General features: G+C 44.3%; 1 protein-coding gene across 45 annotated transcripts in view; it reads right to left on the reverse strand.

Moving 5' to 3' along the window:
* LOC105466295 (argininosuccinate lyase-like) overlaps positions 1-23,682 on the reverse strand; it is a 177,962-nt gene that overhangs the window by 96,435 nt on the left and 57,845 nt on the right. For 30 of the 45 annotated variants that reach the window (XR_011622510.1, XR_011622508.1, XR_011622498.1 and 27 more), the window contains 6 exons: positions 22,085-22,335; positions 21,875-21,959; positions 21,172-21,291; positions 20,945-21,038; positions 20,399-20,575; positions 18,932-19,012 (listed from right to left, as the gene is read on the reverse strand). Coding sequence is in view for 3 of the 45 variants with exons in the window: in XM_071095262.1 (XP_070951363.1) it covers positions 1,606-1,653; positions 20,399-20,575; positions 20,945-20,974 (255 nt within the window). In the remaining 42 variants the exon portion in view is untranslated. Of the gene's footprint in view, positions 1-1,248; positions 1,654-3,782; positions 14,072-18,931; positions 19,013-20,398; positions 20,576-20,944; positions 21,045-21,171; positions 21,292-21,874; positions 21,960-22,084; positions 22,340-23,682 lie in introns of those variants that run through there. The other 15 variants (XR_011622519.1, XR_011622517.1, XR_011622515.1 and 12 more) reach the window with 10 other exon arrangements.

Consider the following 23,682-nt stretch of genomic DNA (forward strand, 5'->3'; position numbering starts at 1 on the left):
GCCTTGGTGCTTTCTACTGTCAATCTATAACGTTTACTTAGGCTTGGTTTCTAATGTATTTTTCACAGTTTCTAAATCTGTATAATATATTCTAGTAGAAACTCTCCAGTGTTTTCTAAGGTACATGTATGGAACAGAAGTTTTTCCACATTTATTACATCCATAGGGTTTCTCCCCAACAGAAAGTCTGAGGAACTCCCGGAGAGTTTCCCTTCAGTATAAATTTTCCAGTGTACAATACAATCTGTGGTATAAGTAAGGTATTGTGCCTTTCTTTATATTTGCAGTGCTTTCCTTCACCAAAATAATCTCATGCACATTAAGGGTTCTATTTTGTGAAAGATCCTTCAACAGTCATTACATTAATACCACTTTTATTTAGGATGAAATCATTGCTGTAGATTGTGATGTCAGCATTCATTAATGGTTTTGCCACATTTTTTACCTTGGTAGGGTTTCTCTCCAGAATGAATTCACTTACAGTAAAAGTTGAGCACAAATTAAAACTATTGCTACATTCCCTACAATTGTAGGGGTTCTCTATCATGTGAATTATCTTACATTCAGTAAGGACTGAGCATTGGTCAAAGACTTACCCCATTCTTTACAATTCTAGGGGTTCTCTCCAGTATGAATTCTCTTACGTTTAGTAAGGTTTGAGAACCAGTTAAAGGCTTTGCCACATTTTTCACATTTATAGCGTTGCTCTCCAGTATGAATTATCTTGTGTCCAATAAGATGTGAGCTCTGGTTAAAGGCTTTGCCACATTCTTCATATCTGTAGCATTTCTCTCCAGTATGAATTCTTTTATGTTTAATAAGGATTGAGCCATGCATAAAAGCTTTTCCACATTCTTCACCATTGTAGGGTTTTCTTCCAGTATGAATTCTCTTATGTCCAATAAGATGTGAGCTCTGGTTCAAGGTTTTGCCACATTCTTCACCATTGTAGCATTTCTCTACAGTATGAATCCTCTTGTTTTTAGTCAGGATTGAGCCATGCATAAAAGCTTTTCCACATTCTTCACAATTGTAGTGTTTCTCTTCAGTATGAATTCCCTTACATTGAGAAAAGTATGAGAACCAGCTAAAAGTTCTGCCGTATTCTTCACATGCGTAGGGTTTCCTTCAGTATGAGTTGCCTTGTGTCCAGTGAGATGTAAGCCCTGGGTGAAGGCTTTGCCACATTCTTCACATGTGTAAGGTTTCTCTCCAGTATGAATTCTTTTATGTCCAATAAGGTGTGAGCACTGATTAAAGGCTTTGCCACATTCTTCACATTTGTAGGGTTTCCCTACAGTATGAATTATCTTATTTTGAGTAAGGTTTGAGAACCAGTTAACGGCTTTGCCACATTCCTCACATTTGTATGGTTTCTCTCCTGTATGAAAATTCTCTTAAGGATTGAGCACCAGTTAAAAGCTTTGCTACATTCATTGCATTGGAAGATTTTGCTAAGACTAGTTGATAAATATTGGTTAAGTCCATTATAACTTTTTTTCTGTCCCTTACACTCACCCACACTTGTCCAGTCTTTTCTTAAGTTTAAATTTTCAGTGCCATAGCTTTCGTATCTTCTCAGTATCACTTTTGGGAATAAATGTTTTATGCTTTGCTCAGGCAAAAGGTCTGGAGTAAAATGAGAGGATACAGCTAAAAGAAATAAAAATGAATTGTACCACTGATTAGACTCAGGAGAATACACTTTACAAATACAAAATATAAAATTATACCAAGCACAATAAGATGGCATAATACCACATGCCCAAATTCCTTAATAGACATGGAAACATAACAAAAATATATTAACCAAAATGCCTTTGTAAGAGTTCTAAAAACCAGTTAAGAGATTGCAGTGCCATAGATGAGAATGATGCTAAGAGCCACATAAAAGACAATGGAACATTTGTTACATTTACCCACCTCCTCCCCAATACAGAATAATGCCTTTAAGTGTAAACTCTCAACTCCTGGCTTCTCTCTAAAAAGCAAAAAAAAAAAAAAAAAAATAGTGGCACATGGGTCCATACTTCCGGCTTTGTGGGGTCTTTCCAAAGACTGGTTTCTGTTTACAGGGACACAGAGTGCTGAAAGAAATGGTGCTATACTTTGAATGACAGGGTAGTGTCTGTGAGAGAAAAGGGAAATGATTTTAAAGCAGCAGAGAGACTGTAGGACCACAGAGAAACAGCCGGTGTACCAACTAATTACAGGCTCTTAAGCAGAAACATGGGCAAATCCACATAACCCAATAAAGGGAACACAAATCTAGGGAAGAGACATCTTAAGAACAGGTTTGAGAAATTCTCAATATCTATCCTGGTAAATTGGTGTCAGACACTGCAGGAAAGAAAGCCACTTTATACAGACTGTGATAGGTGGTTATTTATTTATTTATTTATTTATTTATTTATTTATTTTTGAGATGGAGTCTGCCTCATTTCTCAACCAAATGTTAGAATGTATACAAAGTATCAGACTAAGATGGCCCAATCAAAGAAACAAGTATGCAGAAATCAACCGTAAAGAAATTAAGCTGTATAAATTATCTGAAAAAATCAACACAACCATCTCAATTATGCTCAGTGTTTAACATGGGAACACAGACAACTAAGTGTAACTAGAGAAATAAGAATATCAACAAAATGACAAAAAGAAACAAGTTTTAGAGAAGACATACAAAAAATGACTGAGAAATTATCTAATGTAAGAAAAAAATATTAAAAACTGAAACTCAACAAACTCCAACTCGGATAAAGAGACACATAACAAGACACTATAATATGAGCAAAGTTTTGAAAGTCACAGAAAAGAATCTTGAATGCAGAAAGACAAAAGAGATGAATCACCTATATGCATGCTCCTGCAAGATTATCAGTGAATTTTTTGAACAAAAACCCTGCAGAAGAGAGTTGAGTTACATATTCCAAGTGCTGAAGTAAAAAAAAAAAAAAAAAAACTTTTAGCAAAACTGTCCTACAAAATTTTTTAAAATAAAGATTTTCCAAGATAATGCTGAGAAAGTACATCAGCAATATAACTGTCCTACAAGAAATGCAAAAAGAAGTCTTTCCCATTCAAAATTTAAAATAATAGAAAACAAACCAAATCATATAAAAATACACGACCCTCTGGGAAAGATATGCACGTACACAAAAGTAAAACTTTGTAGTATTATGATAATTAGGCAGAAAACAATTGTGCTTTAAAATCTGAAAGACATCATGAAAATTAAAACACCCATTAATATATAATATACTTAGTGACATTATAAGTTAAGGGCAGATGTAATGAGCAAGCATTTTTGTATGCAACTGAGGGCAAGTTGTTACCAGTTTAAAATATACAGTTGTAACTTTAAGAGATTTTTATGTAATTTACATGGGAACCATAAAGAAAATGCAGCTACACAACAGAAAATAAAAGAACAAAGCATGTCACTACAAATATCAACAAGACACAAAGGAATACAAAGTGAATAGGGACAAAATAGGTACAACAGTCAAATAAAACAATAAAATGGTAATTGTAAGTCATTTCCTTTCAGAAAAGTATTAAAATACGCATGGACTAAACTTCCCAATCAAAAGGCAAATATTACATAAAGGGATTTTTTTTTAAAAAAATTTAGAAAACAAAATCCACCTATGTCATGTCTCCAAGAGACTCACCTCAGATCTAATGATGAAAATAGACTGAAAGTGGCAGGATGGAAAAAGACATTCCATGCAAATGTTAACCAAATGAGAGGTGGAGAATTATATTAAGTCAAAAGCTGTCATATTTTATAATATATAGTTTAAGTCAAAACACACGAGACAAAAAAGGATATTATATCATAATAAAATGGGTAATTCACTGGGGACCTACTTTTATCTCCTATCAGGTTTTCCAAAAATATAAAGCATTTGAACAACCAACCTACATGAAGACCTGAGCGAAAAAGGAAGGAATTGAACCTCCACAGACTGTTTCAAGCCAATCCCACAACCTCTATGACTTTCTCAATAACCTATTAGTAAAGTTATTTCATAACTTTGTCAAAGTTAAGTTGTAGGTTAAGCCCTATATATCTTAATGGCCCATCCAATTCAATTAGGTCTTCAAGACGCTTCATTCCCTATTACAGAAGAACTACTTACCTTCCATGATCACACTCTTATAATTATTTTCCTAATTAGCTCCCTGGTTCTATACATTATTTCTCTAATACTCACAACAAAATTGATTCATACTAGCACCATAGATGCCTAAGAAATAGAGACTGTCTGAACTATCTTGCCTGCTATCATCTTAATCTTAATTGCCCTCCCATCCCTACACAGCCTGTATATAACAGATGAAATCAATAACCCTTCTCTCACTGTTAAAACAATTGGACATCAATGGTAGTGAAGCTACGAGTATACAGATTATGAAGAATTAAGCTTCAATTCTTATATACTTCCAACAGCCAACTTAAAACCAGATGAACTTCAACTCCTCGAATTCAATAACCAAACAATCCTCTCAATAGAAACTCCCATCCGCATGTTAATCTCCGAAGATGTCCTGCACTCATGAACTATTCCCTCATTAGGGTTCAAAGCAGATGCAATACCTGGACACTTAAACCAATCTGCCTTAACCGCTATACGACCAGGCCTCTACTATGGACAATGCTCAGAAATTTGTGGATCTAACCACAGTTTTTATACCTGTTGTTCTAGAATTAGTCCCATTAAAAACGTTCAAAACTCGGTCTATATCCACACTATAATCTCACTGTAAAGCTACCCCAGCGTTAACCTTTTCAGTTAAAGGCCGAGAGAAATCACACTTCTCTACAGTGAATGCCTCAACTAGGTACTTTCCACATGATCTATTATTATTATATCAACAATCATAACTTTATTCTCCATTATTCAATTAAAACTATCAAAGTTCATTTGCCATACACCCCCACACCAAAAATAATTAAAACACAAAAATGTAACAATGCTTGAGAACTAAAATGAATGAAAATCTGTTCACCTCATTTACTGCCCTGATAATCCTAGGTTTACACACAGCAGCACTCATCATCTTGTTTCTCACCACACTCCTTCCAACCTCCAACTATCTAATCAATAACCAATTGATTTCTATTCAACAATGACTAGTTCAACTTGTTCTAAAACAAGTAATAATTACACATAATATTAAAGGACGAACCTGATCCCTTATACTAATATCCCTAATTCTCTTTATTACCTTAATCAATCTCCTTGGGCTTCTACCCCACTCATTTACACCAACTACCCAACTATCAATAAACCTAGGTATAGCAATCCCCTTATGAGCAGGCGCAGTAATCACAGGCTTCTACTTTAAAACTAAAAACTCCTTAGCTCACTTCCTACCATCAGGCACACCCAGACCACTTGTCCCTATACTAGTAATCATCGGAACCATTAGTCTACTTATTTAACCAATGGCACTAGCTGTACGTTTAACAGTCAACATTACAGCCAGTCACACATACACTTAATTGGAGGAGCTGCACTAGTATCAACTATTAACCTTCCCACAGCTTCAGTCACCCTTATTATTCTAATTCTATCTTCGCTGTGGCCCTTATCCAAGCTTATGTCTTTATGCTATTAGTAAGCCTTTATTTATATGACAACACATAATGACCCACCAAACACACACCTATCATTTAATCAAACCCAGTCCTTGGCCTTAACAGGGCCTCTCTCAGCTCTCCTAATAACATCCAGCCTAGCTATACGATTTCACTTTAACTCTATTACTCTTTTAACCTTAGGCCTACTAACCAATACACTGACTATATATCAATGGTGATGTGACACTATCTGAGAAAGTACATTTCAAGGTCACCATACAATTGTTCAAAAAGGCCTCCGATATGGAATAGTCCTATTTGTTATCTCAGAAGCATTGTTCTTTGCTGGGTTCTTCTGGCATTCTACCATTCTAGTCTAGCCCCTACTCCAGAATTAGAAGGACACTGACCCCCAACAGGCATTTCTCCCGTCGACCCTCTGGAAGTACCTCTCCTGAATACATCTGTATTACTTGAATCAGGGGTTTCGATTACTTGAGCCCATCACAGCCTAACAGAAAATAATCGAAAACAAATAATTCAAGCATTACTTACCACAATTACCTTAGATTTACTTCGCCCTCCTACAAGTCTCAGAATACTTTGAGGCTCCCTTTGCTATTTCTGATGGAATTTATGGCTCAACATTCTTTATAGCTACAAGCTTTCACGGACTTCATGTCATTATTGGATCAACATTCCTCACTATCTGTCTCCTCTGCCAATTAAAATACCACTTTACATCTAGCCATCAAGTTGGCTTTGAAGCCGCTGCCTGATACTGACACTCTGTAGATGTAGTATGACTATTCTTGTATATTTCTATTTACTGATGAGGATCTTACTCTTTTAATATAAACAGTACCATTGACTTCCAATCAATTAGTTTTGACATCTGAAAAAGAGTAATTAACCTAATACTAGCCCTAGTAATCAACACCCTATCAGCCCTATCACTAACAGTTATTACATTTTGGCTCCCACAATTTCATATTTATATAGAAAAATCCAGCCCCTACGAATGTAGATTTGACCCACCCGCATTCCTTTCTCCGTAAAATTTGTTCTAGTAGCCATCACATTCCTATTTGACTTAGAAATTGCCCTACTACTACTCTTGCCATGAGCCCTTCAAACAAGCAACCTGACACTAATAATCAGCACAGCCCTTATACTAGTCATCATTTTAGTCCTAGGGTTAACTTATGAATGAGTTCAAAAAGGATTAGATTGAACTGAATTGGTAGATAGTTTAAGCCAAAATAAATGATTTCGACTCATTAGATTATGAGATTACACTTAGAAGGAATATTATTATGATTATTCATCATAAATACCCTTATAACCTTAAATATCTATTTCACCCTAGCATTCATAATACCTATTACCCTCCTAGTATTTGCTGCCTGTGAAGCCGCAGTGGGCTTTGCCTTACCAGTTTCAATCTCCAACACGTATGGCCTAGACTATGTATATAACCTAAATTTACTTCAATGCTAAAAATTATTATTCCAACAATTATACTGCTACCAATAACATGACTCTCTAAAAACTCTACAATCTGAATCTATAAGACTATTCACAGCCTAATCATCAGCTTCATTGCCCTATTATTTTTTAATCAATTCAATGACAATCTATTCAACTTCTCATTAACCTTCTCTTCTGATCGCTGACATCACATCCCTTCTAATCTTAACAGCCTGACTACTACCTCTTACAATTATAGCAAGCCAGTACCACCTCTCCAACGAGTCACCCCCATGGAAAAAGCTCTATATTTCTTTATTGATTTCCCTACAATTTTTTAAAATTATAGCATTCACAGCCAGACAACTAATTATATTTTATATTCTCTTTGAAGCTACACTTATCCCTACCTTAATTATCATCATCCTCTGGGATAACCAACCAGAATGCCTCAATGCAAGTTCATATGTCTTATTTTATACACTAGTGGGATCTCTCCCCCTACTTATTATACTTATTTATACTCAAAATGCCCTCAGTTTACTGAACATAATAATATTTAATACCCAAGAACTATTAATTTCCTGATCCAATAACCTTACATGATTAGCATGTATTATGGGTTGTATAGTAAAATTATCCCTATATGGACTTCACCTATGACTTCCTAAAGCCCACGCAGAAGTTCCTATTGCCAGCACAATAGTACTTGTAGCGGTTCTCCTAAAACTAGGCAGCTATGGCATAATACGCTTACCCTTATCCTCAGCACCCAACAGAATATACAGCCTACCCCTTCCTCATGTTATCCTTATGAGGTATAGTTATGATAAGCTCTATTTCTCTATGACAAACTGATCTAAAATCACTTATTGCATATTCCTCCATAAGCCATGTAGCACTTGTTATTATGGCTATTCTCATTCAAACTCCCTGAAGCTTTACCGGTGCAATTACCCTCATAATTGCCAATGGACTTCCTTTGTCCTTACTATTCTGCCTAGCAAATTCAAACTACAAGTGAATCCATAGCCGAATCATATTACTCTCTCGAGGGCTTCAAACACTACTCCCACTAATCGCTCCCACATAACTCCCACAAATTGCTACAATTTGATGATTTTTGTAGCAAATCTTACTGACTTTGCCTTAGGCCCTAACATTAATCTAATAGGAGAACTCTTTGTAATAGTGGCTTCATTCTCCTGATCAAACCACCATTATGTTTATAGGACTTAATATATTAATCACAGCCCTTTATTCCCTACACATGCTTATCACAACACAACGAGGAACACTTACATATTACATTAACAGTATTAAACTTCCTTTACATGAGAAAATATACTAATACTTACACACCTTGCACCTATTCTATTATCCCTAAACCTTAAGATTATTACAGGTTTTATACCCTGTAAAGATACTTTAATCAAAACATTAGATTGTGGCTCTACTGATAGAAGTCTGCAACTTCTTATTTACTGAGAAATTATGCAAGAACTGCTAACTCCTGGCCCCATGCCTAACAACATGGCGTTCTCAAGTTTTAGAGGATAAGAGCTATCCACAGGTCTTAGGAACCAAAAATACTGGTGCAACTCCAAATAAAAGTAATAATCATGTATTTTTCCATTACTATAACCTTAATCTCCTTAACCTTACCAATTATTACTATCTTAATCAACCCTCACAAGAACTTGTACCCATATTACGTGAAAATATCTATCTCATGCACCTTCACCATTAGCCTCATTCCCACAATGTTTGTGTATATAGACCCAGAAGCCATCATCTCAAACTGACATCCAGTAACAATCCAAACCCTCAAACTCTCATTAAGCTTCAAACTAGGCTACTTCTCCATAATATTTATCTCAGTAGCACTATTTGTCACCTGATCTATTAGAGAATTCTCAATATGATACATAAAATCAGATCCTAACATCAATTTTTCAAATATTTACTTATTTTCCTCACCAAAATATTAATTCTAGTTATCGCCAACAATCTTTTTCAACTTTTTATTGGATGCAAAGGCATAGGAATTAGTCTTTTTTACTAATTGGCTGATGACAGAGCTGAGCAGATGCTAATACAGCAGCCCTCCAAGCGATTCTGCATAACCGCATTGGCGATATTGGCTTCATTTTAGCTATAGCATGATTTCTCTCCTCCAATATATGAGAACCTCAACAAGCATTTATCCTAAATCCTACCCCCGATCTTCTTCCATTAATTGGCCTTCTCTTAGCAGCAGCAGGAAAATCAGCTCAATTTGGCCTCCATCCCTGACTTCCTTTGACCATGGAAGGCCCAACCCCAGTCTCAGCCCTACTCCACTGTAGCACTATAGCTGTAGCAGGAGTTTTCCTGCTTATCCGCTTCTACTCCTTAATAGAAAATAGTATATTAATCCAAACCCTTACCCTCTGTTTAGGGGCTATTACCACCTTATTTACAGCAATCTGTGCTCTAACACAAAATGGTATCAACAAAATCGTAGCATTCCCCATCTCAAGTCAACTAGGCCTTATAATAGTTATAACTGGCATGAATCAACCACACCTGGCATTCCTACACATCTACACCCACGCCTTTTTTAAACCTATATTATTTATATGTTCAGGATCCATCATCCATAACCTCAATGATGAACAAGATATCCGAAAAATAGGAGGACTATTTAAGACTTTACCCCTTACTTCCTCCTCCCTTATTATTGGCAGCCTGGCATTTACAGGTATGCCTTTCCTCACAGGATTTTACTCTAAAGATCTCATTATCAAAACCACAAACACATCATATACCAATGCCTGAGCCCTCTCTACTACTCTTATTGCCGCCTCCCTAACAAGTGTCTATAGTATCCAAATTATTTTCCTTGCTCTAATAGGACAACCCCATTTCCCAACCCTAATCAGCATTGATGTAAATAACTCTTCCCTAATAAACCCAATTAAATGCCTTACAGTCAGCAGTATCTTCACTGATTTTCTCATTACCAAGAGCATAATCCCTACTTCATCCCCTGCAAACAACAATACCACCTCCCCTAAAACTCACAGCCCAAGGGGTAACCATCCTAGGACTCTTACTGGCAATGGAACTTAGTTTTATAACTAATAATCTTAAGATAAAATATCCATTACAAACATTCAGCTTCTCCAATATATTATGATTCTACTCAATCACAGTTCACCACACAACCCCTCACTCAAACCTATCTACAAGCCAAAACCTGCCAGCACTTCTGCTAGACCTAATTGGACTAGAAAAGTCCTTACCAAAGACAATTCCACAGACCCAAATCACAGCCTCCATTACCATAACTACTCAAAGAGGCCTAATTACATTTTATTTCCTCTCTTTTTTTATTCCATCCTTTCTAACTTTGCTCTTAATTATCTATTACCCTGAGTAATTTCAACTGCAACATAAATACTAACAAACAATGTTCAACCAGCAACTACCACCAATCAACATCCATAATTATATAAAGCACCCGCACCTGCAGAATCCTCATGAATCAGCCCTGGGCCCTCACCCTCAAAGATTATTCAACTTCCCACACTCACAAAATTAACTATGATCACCACCCCATCATACTCACTATTCATCAAAGTAACACCAACTCTATTAGTAGCCCCAATAATAAAGTTTCTAAAACTTCAATACTTGATCCTCATTACTCAGGGTATTCCTCAATAGCCATTGCCACAGTATAACCAAAAACAACCATCATCCCCCCCAAATAAATCAAAAAGACTATTAATCCCATAAAAGCCCCACCATGGTTCAACACAATAACACAACCTACAGCAGCACTAAGAATGAACCCTAAGTCCCCATAAATAGGAGAAGGTTTAGAAAAAAACCACAAATCCCATAACAAAAGAACACTTAGTAAGAAAAAAGCCTATGTCACTATCCCACATGGATTATAGCCATGACTGATCTGAAAAGCCATCATTGTACTTCAACTATAAGAACACTAATGACCATTATATGTAAAACAAGCCCACTAATAAAAATCATTAATTACTCATTCATTGATCTCCCCACACCATCTAATATCTCTATATGATGAAACTTCGGCTCACTTCTTGGTACCTGCTTAATCCTCCAGATCATCACGCGTTATTTCTGGCCATACACTACACACCCGATACCTCAATTGCTTTCTCTTCTGTTGCCCATATTAACCAAGATGTGGACTACAGCTGAAGAGTCCGCTATTTTCACACTAACAGCTCTTCAACATTCTTCGTCTGCCTCTTCCTACACGTTGGTGGAGGCTTATATTATAGGTTATTCATATATTTAGAAACCAGAAATATTGGCATTATCCTCCTACTCACAACCACAGCAACAGCATTTATAGGCTATGTGCTTCCATGAGGCCAAATATCATTCTGAGGCGCTACAGTAATCACAAACCTATCAGCCATCCTATATACTGGAACTGACCTTGTCCAATGAATCGGAGGTGGATTTTCAGTTGACAAAGCCCCTCTTACACAATTCTTCACCTTCCATTTCATCTTACCTTTCATCATCATAGCCCTAACAATTCTCCACCTTTTATTCCTACACGAAACAGGGTCTAATAACCCTTCAGAAATTCCATCACATTCCAACAAAATCACCTTCCACCCTTACTATACAACCAAAGCTATTCTAGGTTTAATTTTTCTCCTCCTCCTTTTAATAATTCTAGTATCGTTTCTCACCTGACCTCCTGAGTGACACAGATAATTACACCTTAGTCAACCCCCTAAATACCCTGCCCCACATTAAACCAGAGTGATACTTTTTATTTGCATACACAATCTTACGGTCCATCCCCAATAAACTAGGAGGTGTACTGGCCCTTCTATTATCCACTCTCCTTCTAGCAGTTATTCCTGCACTCTACACATCCAAACAACAAAGCATAATATTCTGCCCATTAAGGCAATATCTGTTCTGAATCTCAGTCACCGACCTACTCACACTCACATGGATCGGAGGACAGCCAAGAACATCCTTTCATTACCATCGGACAGACAGCATCTATGAGATATTTCTCTATTATTCTTGTTCTCATACCACTCACTGCCCTAATCAAGAATAAACTACTTGAATGAAACTGCCCTTGTAGTATAATCCAATACGCCAGTCTTGTAAACCAGAAATGGAGAGTCCCTCCCCAGGGCAACTCAGAGAAAAAGCATTCCCACTTCACCATCAACACCCAAAGCTGAGATTCTAATTAAACTATTCTCTGTATTCTTTTCAGCACCCATTTTAATTTCTATGTAAGTACTGACCATCAGCACTAATACATTAATACTTTTATGTACTTTGTGCATTACTGCTAGTCCCCATGAATATATAGTACTGCTAATGCTTGATTGTGCACAGTACATTCACAGATTAGATGACATTACAAGCTTGCTCCACATGCATATAAGCAAGTGTTCACAATTTCTTAACTATCATACATAATACTACACTTACACACAGAACTAGTTCTACATGGATATCGACCAGCACTCAAAATTCTTAATATTACATAGTACATTCATTTGTTATAGCATATTTGACATAGCATATTTCAGTCAAAACCACCCTCGCCAACATGGATATCTCCTACCAAATTTTGGTCTCTTAATCTACCAACCTCTGAGAAATCATCATCCCACTCGGGCGTGTTACCCTCCTCGCTCTGGGCTCGGAATACTTGCGGGTGACTGTACTGAAACTATACCTGGCATCTGGTTCTTACCTCAGGGTCATAAAACTAAGATCGTCCACATGTTCCCCTTAAATAAGACACCTCGATGGACTAGTGACTATCACCCTATTAACCAGTCACGGGAGAACTGTCATGCAACTGGCATTTTTAACTTTTGGGGATGCTATCACTCACCATCGCAGAAGGTCTGGTCCCCTTGCTATCGGCTGTACTTGTACTTGGATTTGATTTCCACCAAACCAATTGTAGAAGTCGCACCTACTCCCTCAGGTAATCCACTCGACTCGGCCTCCCAAAGTGCTGGGATTACAGGCGTTAGCCGCCGTGTCCAGTACTTTTTTTTTAATTGAAAAAAAGATTTTTTTGGCCAGGCACAGTGGTCACACCTGTAATCCTAACACTTGGGGAGGCTGAGGTGGAAGGATCGCTTGAGCCCAGGAGTTCAAGACCAGCCTGGGTAACATAGGGAAACCACTTCTTCCCTAAAAATACAAAAAATGAGCCAAGTCTGGTGGTGCTTGCCTGCAGCCCCAGCAGCCCCAGCTACTTGGGAGGCTGAAGTGGAAGGATTGCTTGAGCCAGGAGTTTGGGGCTACAGCAAACTACATCTTAAGGCAGGGTAGGTAGTCAACGAAGTGCCTCCCGGCCCTGCCCGGAGTCCTCACCTCCTGCAGCTGCCAGGGGTACCACTGCTCCTTAATGCCCCGCTTCGGTTGTCCAAGTCGGAGCAGAAGCTCCAGAGGCCACCCAGCTCCTTGCGCTCCCGCAACATGCTCTCCCAGGGGTACAGCATCCCACCTTGCAGCGCCAAAGCGCAGCCATACAACAGTGGCCAGAGCGCCGTCCAGGCCACCCTGTCCACCGGGTCACACTTTCCGCTCCACGGCTAGGCCGCCGTCTATGGGGCTAAGAGCAGCACGGGAGGAGCCCAGCGGAAGGGTTGCGTTAGGCGCCTAGGGCCGTCCAAGCCATCTTTGCTGAGGACAAGTGCCAGGCCTGCAGGGGCAGGGCGGGGCCCGGTGCTGCCCAGTGGGAACTGCAGCTGTAACCCCAGGCTATACCTTTGGGTAAGCGGAACCCTCAACCCCAGCCAAGAAGGGCAAGGTCGGCTCCCCACCCCAGAACCCACTGGACGAAGATGGGCTGCAGGCCAGGACAGAACTCCTGAGATCAGTGGGATCTCTCGTTCATCAAGGAGCACCTTCTCTTGCCTTCCACAGCAGGAATTCGAGCAGGCCCCAGCCTGTAGCATCCATGCCTGTCAGATGCAGCCACTTGAAGAGAAGAATGTTCTTGGGATGGTGCCATAGCCTTGACCCTGGGCCTCTGGGGCCCGGACCCTAACCAAGGAGCCAGGAGCCCTCTCTTGGGGTTGCAGGCATATGAAGATACAGGGAGAGGGGCCAAATGCAGTGGCTCATCCCACTTTGGGAGGCTGAGGTGGGCGGATAACCTGAAGTCAGGAGTTGGAGACCAGGTTAGCCAACCTGGTGATACACCTGTCTCTACTGAAAATATAAAAAATTAACTGGGCATGGTGGTGCTTGCCTGTAATCCTAGTTACTCGGGAGGCTGAGGCAGGAGAATCGCCTGAAGCCGGGAGGAGGAGGTTGCAGTGAGCTGAGATCATGCCACTGCACTCCAGCCTGGTCCACAGAGTTAGGTTGTCTCAAAAAAAGAAAAAAACAAAACAAAACACTACATACCTCCTACCAAATTTGCCTGCTAGGAAATTCCTTGTGAGCCCCGAAAACTTTACTGAACTCTAAGTCATTCCTCTGCTCATCTGAGACAAATGCGCATTTGATTGAACCACCTTGACTGGTTCATTCTTTTCTTCCTCCTCGGCATTTAAATGCAGGAGCCACTGCCTGGCTATTTCTTTCTCCTCTTCCTCCTTTACAGGTGTGAGCCACCTCGCCTGGCTGTTTCCTCCTCCTCTTTTACAGGCGTGTGAGTCACCTCGCCTGGCTGTTTCCTCCTCTTTTACAGGCACGTGAGTCACCTCGCCTGGCTGTTTCTTCCTCCTCAACAGGGGTGAGCCATTGCACATGGGTGTTTCCTCCTCCTCCTCTACAAGCATGAGCCACCTCACCTGGTTGTTTCCTCCTCCTCCTCCTTTACAGGCGTGTGAGCCACCTTGCCTGGCTGTTTCCTCCTCCTCTTTTACAGGCGTGTGAGCCACCTCGCCTGGCTGTTTCCTCCTCCTCCTCTTTTACAGGTGTGTGAGTCACCCGCCTGGCTGGTCCTTCCTCCTCAACAGGTGTGAGCCATTGCACATGGGTGTTTCCTCCTCCTCCTCTGCCTCTACAAGCATGAGCCAGGTCGCCTGGCTGTCCTCCTCCTCCTCCTCTTTTACAGGTGTGAGCCACCCGCCTGGCTGTTTCCTCCTCCTCCTCTTTTACAGCCATGAGCCACCACGCCTGGCTGTTTCCTCCTCCTCCTCCTCTTTTACAGGCGTGTGAGCCACCACGCCTGGCTGTTTCCTCCTCCTCCTCCTCTACAGGCGTGAGCCACCCACCTGGCTGTTTCCTCCTCCTCCTCCTCCTCTTTTACAGCCATGAGCCACCACGCCTGGCTCTTTCCTCCTCCTCCTCCTCTTTTACAGGCGTTAGTCACCCGCCTGGCTGTTTCCTCCTCCTCCTCCTCTCTTACAGCCATGAGCCACCACGCCTGGCTGTTTCCTCCTCCTCCTCCTCATTTACAGGTGTGTGAGTCACCCGCCTGGCTGTTTCCTCCTCCTCCTCCTCTTTTACAAGCGTGTGAGCCACCTCGCCTGGCTGTTTCCTCCTCAACAGGTGTGAGCCATTGCACATGGGTGTTTCCTCCTCCTCCTCTGCCTCTACAAGCATGAGCCAGGTCGCCTGGCTGTTTCCTCCTCCTCCTCCTCTTTTACAAGCGTGAGCCACCCGCCTGGCTCTTTCCTCCTCCTCCTCCTCTTTTACAGGCGTGAGCCACCCGCCTGTTTCCTCCTCCTCCTCCTCTTTTACAGGCGTGAGCCACCCGCCTGGCTGTTTCCTCCTCCTCCTCCTCTTTTACAGGCGTGTGAGCCACCACGCCTGGCTGTTTCCTCCTCCTCCTCCTCTACAGGCGTGAGCCACCCACCTGGCTGTTTCCTCCTCCTCCTCCTCCTCTTTTACAGCCATGAGCCACCACGCCTGGCTCTTTCCTCCTCCTCCTCCTCTTTTACAGGCGTGAGCCACCCGCCTGGCTGTTTCCTCCTCCTCCTCCTCTCTTACAGCCATGAGCCACCAGGCCTGGCTGTTTCCTCCTCCTCTTCCTCATTTACAGGTGTGTGAGTCACCCGCCTGGCTGTTTCCTCCTCCTCCTCCTCTTTTACAAGCGTGTGAGCCACCTCGCCTGGCTGTTTCCTCCTCCTCAACAGGTGTGAGCCATTGCACATGGGTGTTTCCTCCTCCTCCTCTGCCTCTACAAGCATGAGCCAGGTCACCTGGCTGTTTCCTCCTCCTCCTCCTCCTCCTCTTTTATAAGCGTGAGCCACCCGCCTGGCTCTTTCCTCCTCCTCCTCCTCTTTTACAGGCGTGAGCCACCCGCCTGGCTGTTTCCTCCTCCTCCTCCTCCTCTTTTACAGCCGTGAGCCACCACGCCTGGCTGTTTCCTCCTCCTCCTCCTCTTTTACAGGCGTGAGCCACCCGCCTGGCTGTTTCCTCCTCCTCCTCCTCTTTTACAGGCATGAGCCACCCGCCTGGCTGTTTCCTCCTCCTCCTCTTCTTTTACAGGTGTGTGAGTCACCCGCCTGGCTGTTTCCTCCTCCTCCTCCTCTTTTACAGGTGTGTGAGCCACCTCGCCTGGCTGTTTCCTCCTCCTCCTCTTTTACAGGTGTGTGAGTCACCTCGCCTGGCTGTTTCCTCCTCCTCCTCTTTTACAGGTGTGTGAGTCACCTCGCCTGGCTGTTCCTTCCTCCTCAACAGGTGTGAGCCATTGCACATGGGTGTTTCCTCCTCCTCCTCTGCCTCTACAAGCATGAGCCAGGTCGCCTGGGTGTTTCCTCCTCCTCCTCTTTTACAGGTGTGTGAGTCACCCGCCTGGCTGTTTCCTCCTCCTCCTCCTCTTTTACAGGCGTGTGAGCCACCACGCCTGGCTGTTTCCTCTTTTTCCTTTATAGGTATGAGTCATCGCAGCTGGGTGTTTCCTCCTCCACAGGCGTGAGTCACCTCACAAAGTTCTTTCTTTTCCTCCTCCTTCTCTTTCTCATTTAAAGGTGTGAGCCACTGCTCCTGGCTGTTTCTTCCTCCTCTTCCTCCTTTACAGGCGTAAGCCACCATGCCTAGCTGTTTCATCCTCCTCCTCCCGTCTCCTCCTCCTTTACAGGAGTGAGCCACCACGTCTGGCTGTTTCTTCTTCGTCTTCTTCATTTTTTTAAGACAGAGGCTTGCTTTTTTCACCCAGGCTAGAGTGCAATGGCGCGATCTTGGCTCACTGCAACCTTCACCTCCTGGGTTCAAGCAATTCTGCCTCAGCCTCCCCAGTAGCTGGGATTACAGGATCCTACCAGCACACCCAGCTAATTGTTGTATTTTTAGTACAAACGGGGTTTCACCATGTTGGCCAGGCTGGTCTCGAACTCCTGACCTCAAATGATCCACCAGCCTCAGCCTCCTACAGTGCTGGGATTATAGGTGTGAGCCACCACGCCCGCTTGGGTATTTTTTTTTTTTAATGTGTTAGCTGAAGTCTTGCTATGTTGCCCAGGCCTCCCAAAGTGCTAGAATTACAGGCATGAGCCACTGATCCTGGCCTGAGGTCACTGTGATACCCTGTTTGAAGCGGATGGGGCCTGGACCAGATGGAGGCTATGACAGGAGCCCCTTCTTCCCTTCCTATCTATGATTCTCATTGCCTTTGCCCAGTTTTCTCTGCTTCCATTTTATTTTTTTAAGTTTTTCTTTTAGAGACAGGGTCTCACTGTGTTGTCCAGGCTGGAATGCAGCGGCGTGATCATAGCTCACTGCAGCTCCACTCCTGAACGTAAATGATCCTCTCACCGCAGTCTTACAAGTAGCTGGGACTTACAGGCATGCCCCACATGCTGGACTAATTATTTGTTTTATTATTAGGTACAGGTAATAACACAGGAGTCTCCCTGTGTTGTCCAGGCTGGTCTCAAATTCCTGTCCTCAAGCATCCTTGCACCTTGCCCTTCCAAAGTGCTAGGATTACAGGCCACCCCGCCCTGCCTCTCCAGTCTCTGACTGTCCCCACTGGCCAGCCCTGGAAAGCGCAGCAATGAGGGAGCCAGGCTGGGGCAAGAAACACGCAGCAGCGTCCTCTTGTGCTCACTTTATATGGGGCCAGGCATGGGAGGACCTAAGCCTGCTGTGCCTGCAATAGTGCCCGCACCTGGCAGATCTGCCTGTTGATGCCAGAGCACGCAGTGCCACCTAGGGCACGATACTGCCCCACACTGTGCCCATAGTCCCACACGTGGCTCATGTCACCTGAGAACAGGGGGCTGGGGAGAGAGGAAGAGGTGGGCCAGGCCACCGGGCCACCCTGGCCTCCAGGCACCCAAGCTCACCTCTTAGAAGGCAGTGTTGGGAAAAGGGTGTGCCGCACCTGATGATGTGCAGCTCCTGTAATGACAGCTGGTTGAGGGCAACCCCCTTGGACTCAGCCATGAACACGGCTTTCCCAGAGGCCTTGTGGGCCTGGCAGAATGGCATCTGGGTGCTGGGGAGGAAGGTGGCACTGAGGCAGCTTCCTCCACGCCCTGATCTGCCTCCATTGCCTGCGCCTCTTCCTTTTTTTTTTTTTTTTGATACAAAGTCTCACTCTGTCGCCCAGGCTGGAGTGGTGTCCTGACCTCACCTCACTTCAACCTCCACCTCCCAGGTTCAAGCGATTCTCCTGCCTTAGCCTCCTGAGAAGCTGGGATTATATGACTGTGCCACCACGCCCAGTTAACTGTTGTATTTTTAGTAGAGACGGGGTTTCACCATGTTGACCAGGCTGGTCTCGAACTCCTGACCTCAACTTACCCACCCACCTAGGCCTCCCAAAGTGCTGGGATTACAGGTGTGAGCCACCAGGCCAGGGAACCTGCACCCTGAGCTCCCCTACCCTCTGAGGGGCACCCCATCTCCTCAACCTCCCCCTGGCTGATACACACTCACCTCTTTGCAGACCAGGTAGTAGGTGAGGTCAGTGGCCAGTATGTCAGGGTTGAGGGCCTGTCCTATGTTCTCTCAGTGAACCTGGGGGCACAGGTGGGCAAGTGGTGAGCCCTGGGCACCCTGGGGTCTGAAGCTGTCAAACCCAGGACCTGTCCCTCTGCCAGGATGTCCCTGCCTTGGGCAGATCATCTCTTACCCACTCGGCTCTGTCTCACTCTCAGCTTGAACAATCTTCTCCATAATTACTGATAATATTTACATACACTATTAACGCTTACTGGCCTGTAGGTTTTACTGGCCTTTATGTTTTCAAAGAGTCCTTATCTTTAGCATGCACCAGATGTTCCTGGAGGATTTGTTTTCTGTTGTAGGAGACAGGGTCTTGCTCTGTTGCCCAGGCTGGAGTGCAGTGGCCATCACAGCTCATTGCAGCCTGGACTCAAGGGATCTTCCAGCCTTGGCCTCCTGAATAGCTGGGACTACAAGTGCACACGGCACCATACCCAGCTAATTTGTTGTTGTTGCTGATTTGGGCTTTTTTGAGACAGGGTCTTGCTCTGTCACCCAGGTTGGAGTGCAATGGCACAATCATGGCTCTCTGCATCCTTGACCTCCTGGGCTCAAGAGATCCTCCCACATCAGTCTCCAGAGTGGCTAGGACCACAGGTACACGCCATCATGACTGGCTAATTTAATTTTTTTGATTTTAGAGACAGGGTCTCGCTATGTTGCTCAGGCTGGTTTTGAACTCCTGGGCTCAAGCGATGCTCCTGCCTCAACCTCTCAAAGTGGTGGGATTACACGCGTGAGCCACCAGGCATAGTGACTGGAGAATTTATGAAAAATACAAATTACTGGACAGCTATGGTGGCCCACACCTGTAATCCCAGCATTTCGGGAGGCTGAGGCAGGCGGATCACCTAAGGTCGGGAGTTTGAGAGCAGCGTGGCCAACATGGTGAAACCCCGTCCCTACTAATAATACAAAATTAGCCAGGCATGGTAGTGCATGCCTGTAATCACAGCTACTCGGGAGGCTGAGGCAATCGCTTGAACCTGGGAGGCGGAGGTTGCGGTGAGTCAAGATCACGCCATTGCACTCCAGCCTGGGCAACAAGAGTGAAACTCCATCTCAAAAAAATAAATAAATAAAATAAATATACATCCCTGGGGACCACCCCCAGAGTCTCTGATTCAACCATCTAGAGTGGGGCCTCACATCACATTTCTCAGGAGTTCTGAGGTGATGCTGGTGCTGCTAGTTGACTAGTTTCAAGAAACAGTTTTTTTTCCCTTTGTTTTTAGATAAAGTATTGCTCTGTCACACAGGTTGGAGTGCAATGGCGTGATCTCCGCTCACTGTAACCTCCATCTCCCCAGTTCAAGCGATCCTCCCACCTCAGCCTCCCAAAGTGGCTAGGATTACAGACATGAGCCACCGCGCCTGGCCCATGTCCTGAGGTCTCACCTGCTGTCTGCCAATGACGAAGTAAACAGAATGATGCCCCGGGCAAGGTGGAGAGGGGAGGCCAGGAAAGCGGTGGGGCTCCATGGGTCGTACCTTCAGGCGGCGCTCATTGGCTGTGTGGATGTCCTCATCATTGGAGTTGAGTTTGAAGGTGCCCTGGGCCCACTCCTCAGCCACCTATAGCGGGTAGCAGCAATGCCAGGGGTCAGGTGAGCAGGCATCAGCAGCCAAGAGGGCCCCTGCCCTGGTCCCACCCTCTGTGATGACTGACTGTTCCTGTCCAGGAGCTGAGTCCTGAAAGCGCACCCTGAGAAGGTGCATCTGGGGCCCTGCACACCTTTACCCATGAGCCATATGGGCCACAGGGGTCATTAAAGGATGGAGAGAGGTGGTCATCAAGGCACCCAGTTAAACAGCACATGAGAATATACTTAGTTCAAAGTGAAACCACAGACTGGCAACACTGCACTATTTGCTCAGGGATTTGGTGGGAGCCTGTGGCCACAGGGAGGGGGTCTCAGGTGGGGCTTGGGCCACGGCAAGTACCTTGTCTAGGCCATGTAGTATCCGGTCCATCTCGGCCTTGGTGAGAAGCCCTGAGAGCACACCACTGGACTACAGCCTGGGTGACAGAGCAAGACTGCATCTCAAAAAAAAAAAAAAAAAAAAAAAAAAAACAGGACAAAGTGAGTGATTAAACGTGGCTCTAAGATCTCACCCATGCCCTCAACAGGTATTATTTACCGCATGCTGTGTCAGATATTGCAGAGTACCTTGGAAGCAACAATAAACAGGACTTCCTTCTCTCTCCTGAGCCCACAGTCCTCAAGGCTTCAATGAGCTGTGATCGCACCACTGCACTCCAGCTAGGGCAACAGAGTAAGACCTTGCCTCTACAGAAGAAAAAGAAAACTCAGGTTCCAACCCAGGACTTACTGAATCAGGATCTCAGAATGCAGAGATCTGCCATTTCAAAAAAACTTCCCCTAGAGATTCTGATCAGCCAGGTGTGGGCCAGATGAACTCTAAGCCCCCTTAAACCTTTGACATTCTATGACTCTATTAAATCAAAGTGCAAAAAACGCTGAGTCCAAACTGAGCAAACAAATCCCATCTCCCTATGTGCAGCCTCCCTGGATTCAGAAAGCCACACTGCCTGGCGAGTAAGCAGGGAGAGAATTCTCATTAACCCAAAGACCATCTTTGAAAACAGACTGGCTGCAGCTGAGTGCGGTGGCCCACACCTGTAACCCCAGCCCTTTGGGAGGCTGAGGCAGGAGGATCGCTTGAGCCCAGGAGTTCGAGATCAGCCTGGGAAACATGGCAAGACCCTGTCTCTATTTTTTCAAGTAAAAAAACAAAATAAAAAATCCCACACTGGCAGCTCATGGTTCTTTCCAGCTGTCCCCATGAGCAGACTTCAGGACAAGGCCAGGCAAAGGTGGGGAAAAATGGGGTGGGGACCCCCAGGCTCACCCTCTTGTCTGCTACATAGTTGGAGTTGGTCACAAAGGTCACAGGCCGGGAAGGGTCCAAGGCTTTAGTGTGAGCGATCACCATCCTGTCCACAAAAGGCAGAAGGCACAGGTTCCGTCAGTCCAGGAAGGGCTCAGACACCCTCCCATCCTTTCTGTCCCATCTTCCCCCATCAGAACACAACACGGGGCCAGGCACGATGGCTCATACCTTTAATCTCAGCACTTTGGGAGGCCGAAAGAGGGTAGATCACTTGAGGTCAGGGGTTGAAGATCAGCGTGGCCAACATGGCAAAACCCCGTCTCTATTACAAATACAAAAATTAGCCGGTCATGGTGGCACGTCTGTATCACCAGATACTCGGAAGCTGAGGCACGAGACTCGCTTGAACCCGGGACATGGAGGCTGCAGTGAGCCAAGATCACGCCACTGCACTCTAGCCTGCTCCACAGAAGAAGACCCTGTCTCAAAACAAACAAACAAACAAAAAGAAAAAAAACATGCAGCCACTGCTTTCTTCCCTAAATTGAGATGTATTTTACATAAGGGCACATGATCCTCTAGTCCTAGACCGAGCTCTCTAACATCACTCTTTCTCCCCCTGCCTCCGAATCCTATCCCCCCAGAGGAGCAGTCACCCTTCCAGGCACACAGAGCTGAGGTCAGTGGGCTGGACACTGCCAAAAATGAGGTTGACTCCCTGAAACAGCTCTTGAACACAGGAACGGATGGGTGCAGATTCAGGAGGGATATTTATTAATGCATCAAGCAAACAGGGAGTGCAGGCTGGGAGGTAGGCATGGGGCTTGGTGCGAGGTGCTCAGTAGTGGCTCAAATCGAAGGCCACAGGTCCTGGGCAGTGGGAATGGAGAAACATGCACAGAGAAATGGTGCACGTGCCGGGCAAGGTGGCTCACGCCTAGAATCCCAGCACTTCAGGAGGCTTACTAGAGACCAGGAGTTCGAGACCAGCCTGGGCAAGATAGCAAGACCGTTTCTACAACAAATGTATAAATTAGGGTGGGGCATGGTGGCTCACACCTATAATCCCAGCACTTTGGGAGGCCAAGGCAGGTAGATCACGAGGTCAAGAGTTCAAGACCAGACTGGCCAACATGGTGAAACCCCATCTCTACAAAAAAATACAAGAAAAAAACAACTGGCTGGGCCTGGTAGCACCTGCCCGTAATCCTAGCTACTCGGGAGGCTGAGGCAAGAGAATTGCTTGAACCCAGGAGGTAGAGGTTGCAGTGAGTCGAGATTGCACCACTGCTCTCCAGTCTGGGCAACAGAGCAAGAAACTTTTTCTCAGTGGGAAAAAAATAAATTTAAACTTAGCCTGGCATGGTGGCACACATCTGTGTTCCCAGCTCTTTGGGAGGTTGAGGGGGAGGATAGCTTAAGCCCAGGAGGTTGAGGTGGCAACAAGCCATGACTGCACCACTGCACTCCATCCTGGGCAACAGAGCAAGACTCTGACTCTGAAAAAGAAACAATGAAAGAAATGTTGCAAATGGAAATGACAAGTGGTGGCAGGAATTGGGCTCTGCAAGACAATAAACATAACTTGGACTGGAGAGTCAGGGACCGCCTCTTAGAAGAAACAGCCTTTATGCCAGGTCAAGTTAACCAGGAGGGATAAAGGGAAGAAAAACCCAACAGAGGGACGAGCCTGTGGTCAGAGCTTCCAGCACCCGCCCCAGGCCTCCACAGTTATTTTTTTTTTAGAGACAGGGTCTCATTCTGTAGCCCAGGCTGGAGTACAACCTCCCCTTCCTGGTTTTAAGTGATTCTCCCGCTTCAGCCTC

Source organism: Macaca nemestrina, chromosome 4, assembly GCF_043159975.1.
Source record: "Macaca nemestrina isolate mMacNem1 chromosome 4, mMacNem.hap1, whole genome shotgun sequence".
NCBI classification, from domain to species: domain Eukaryota; kingdom Metazoa; phylum Chordata; class Mammalia; order Primates; family Cercopithecidae; genus Macaca; species Macaca nemestrina.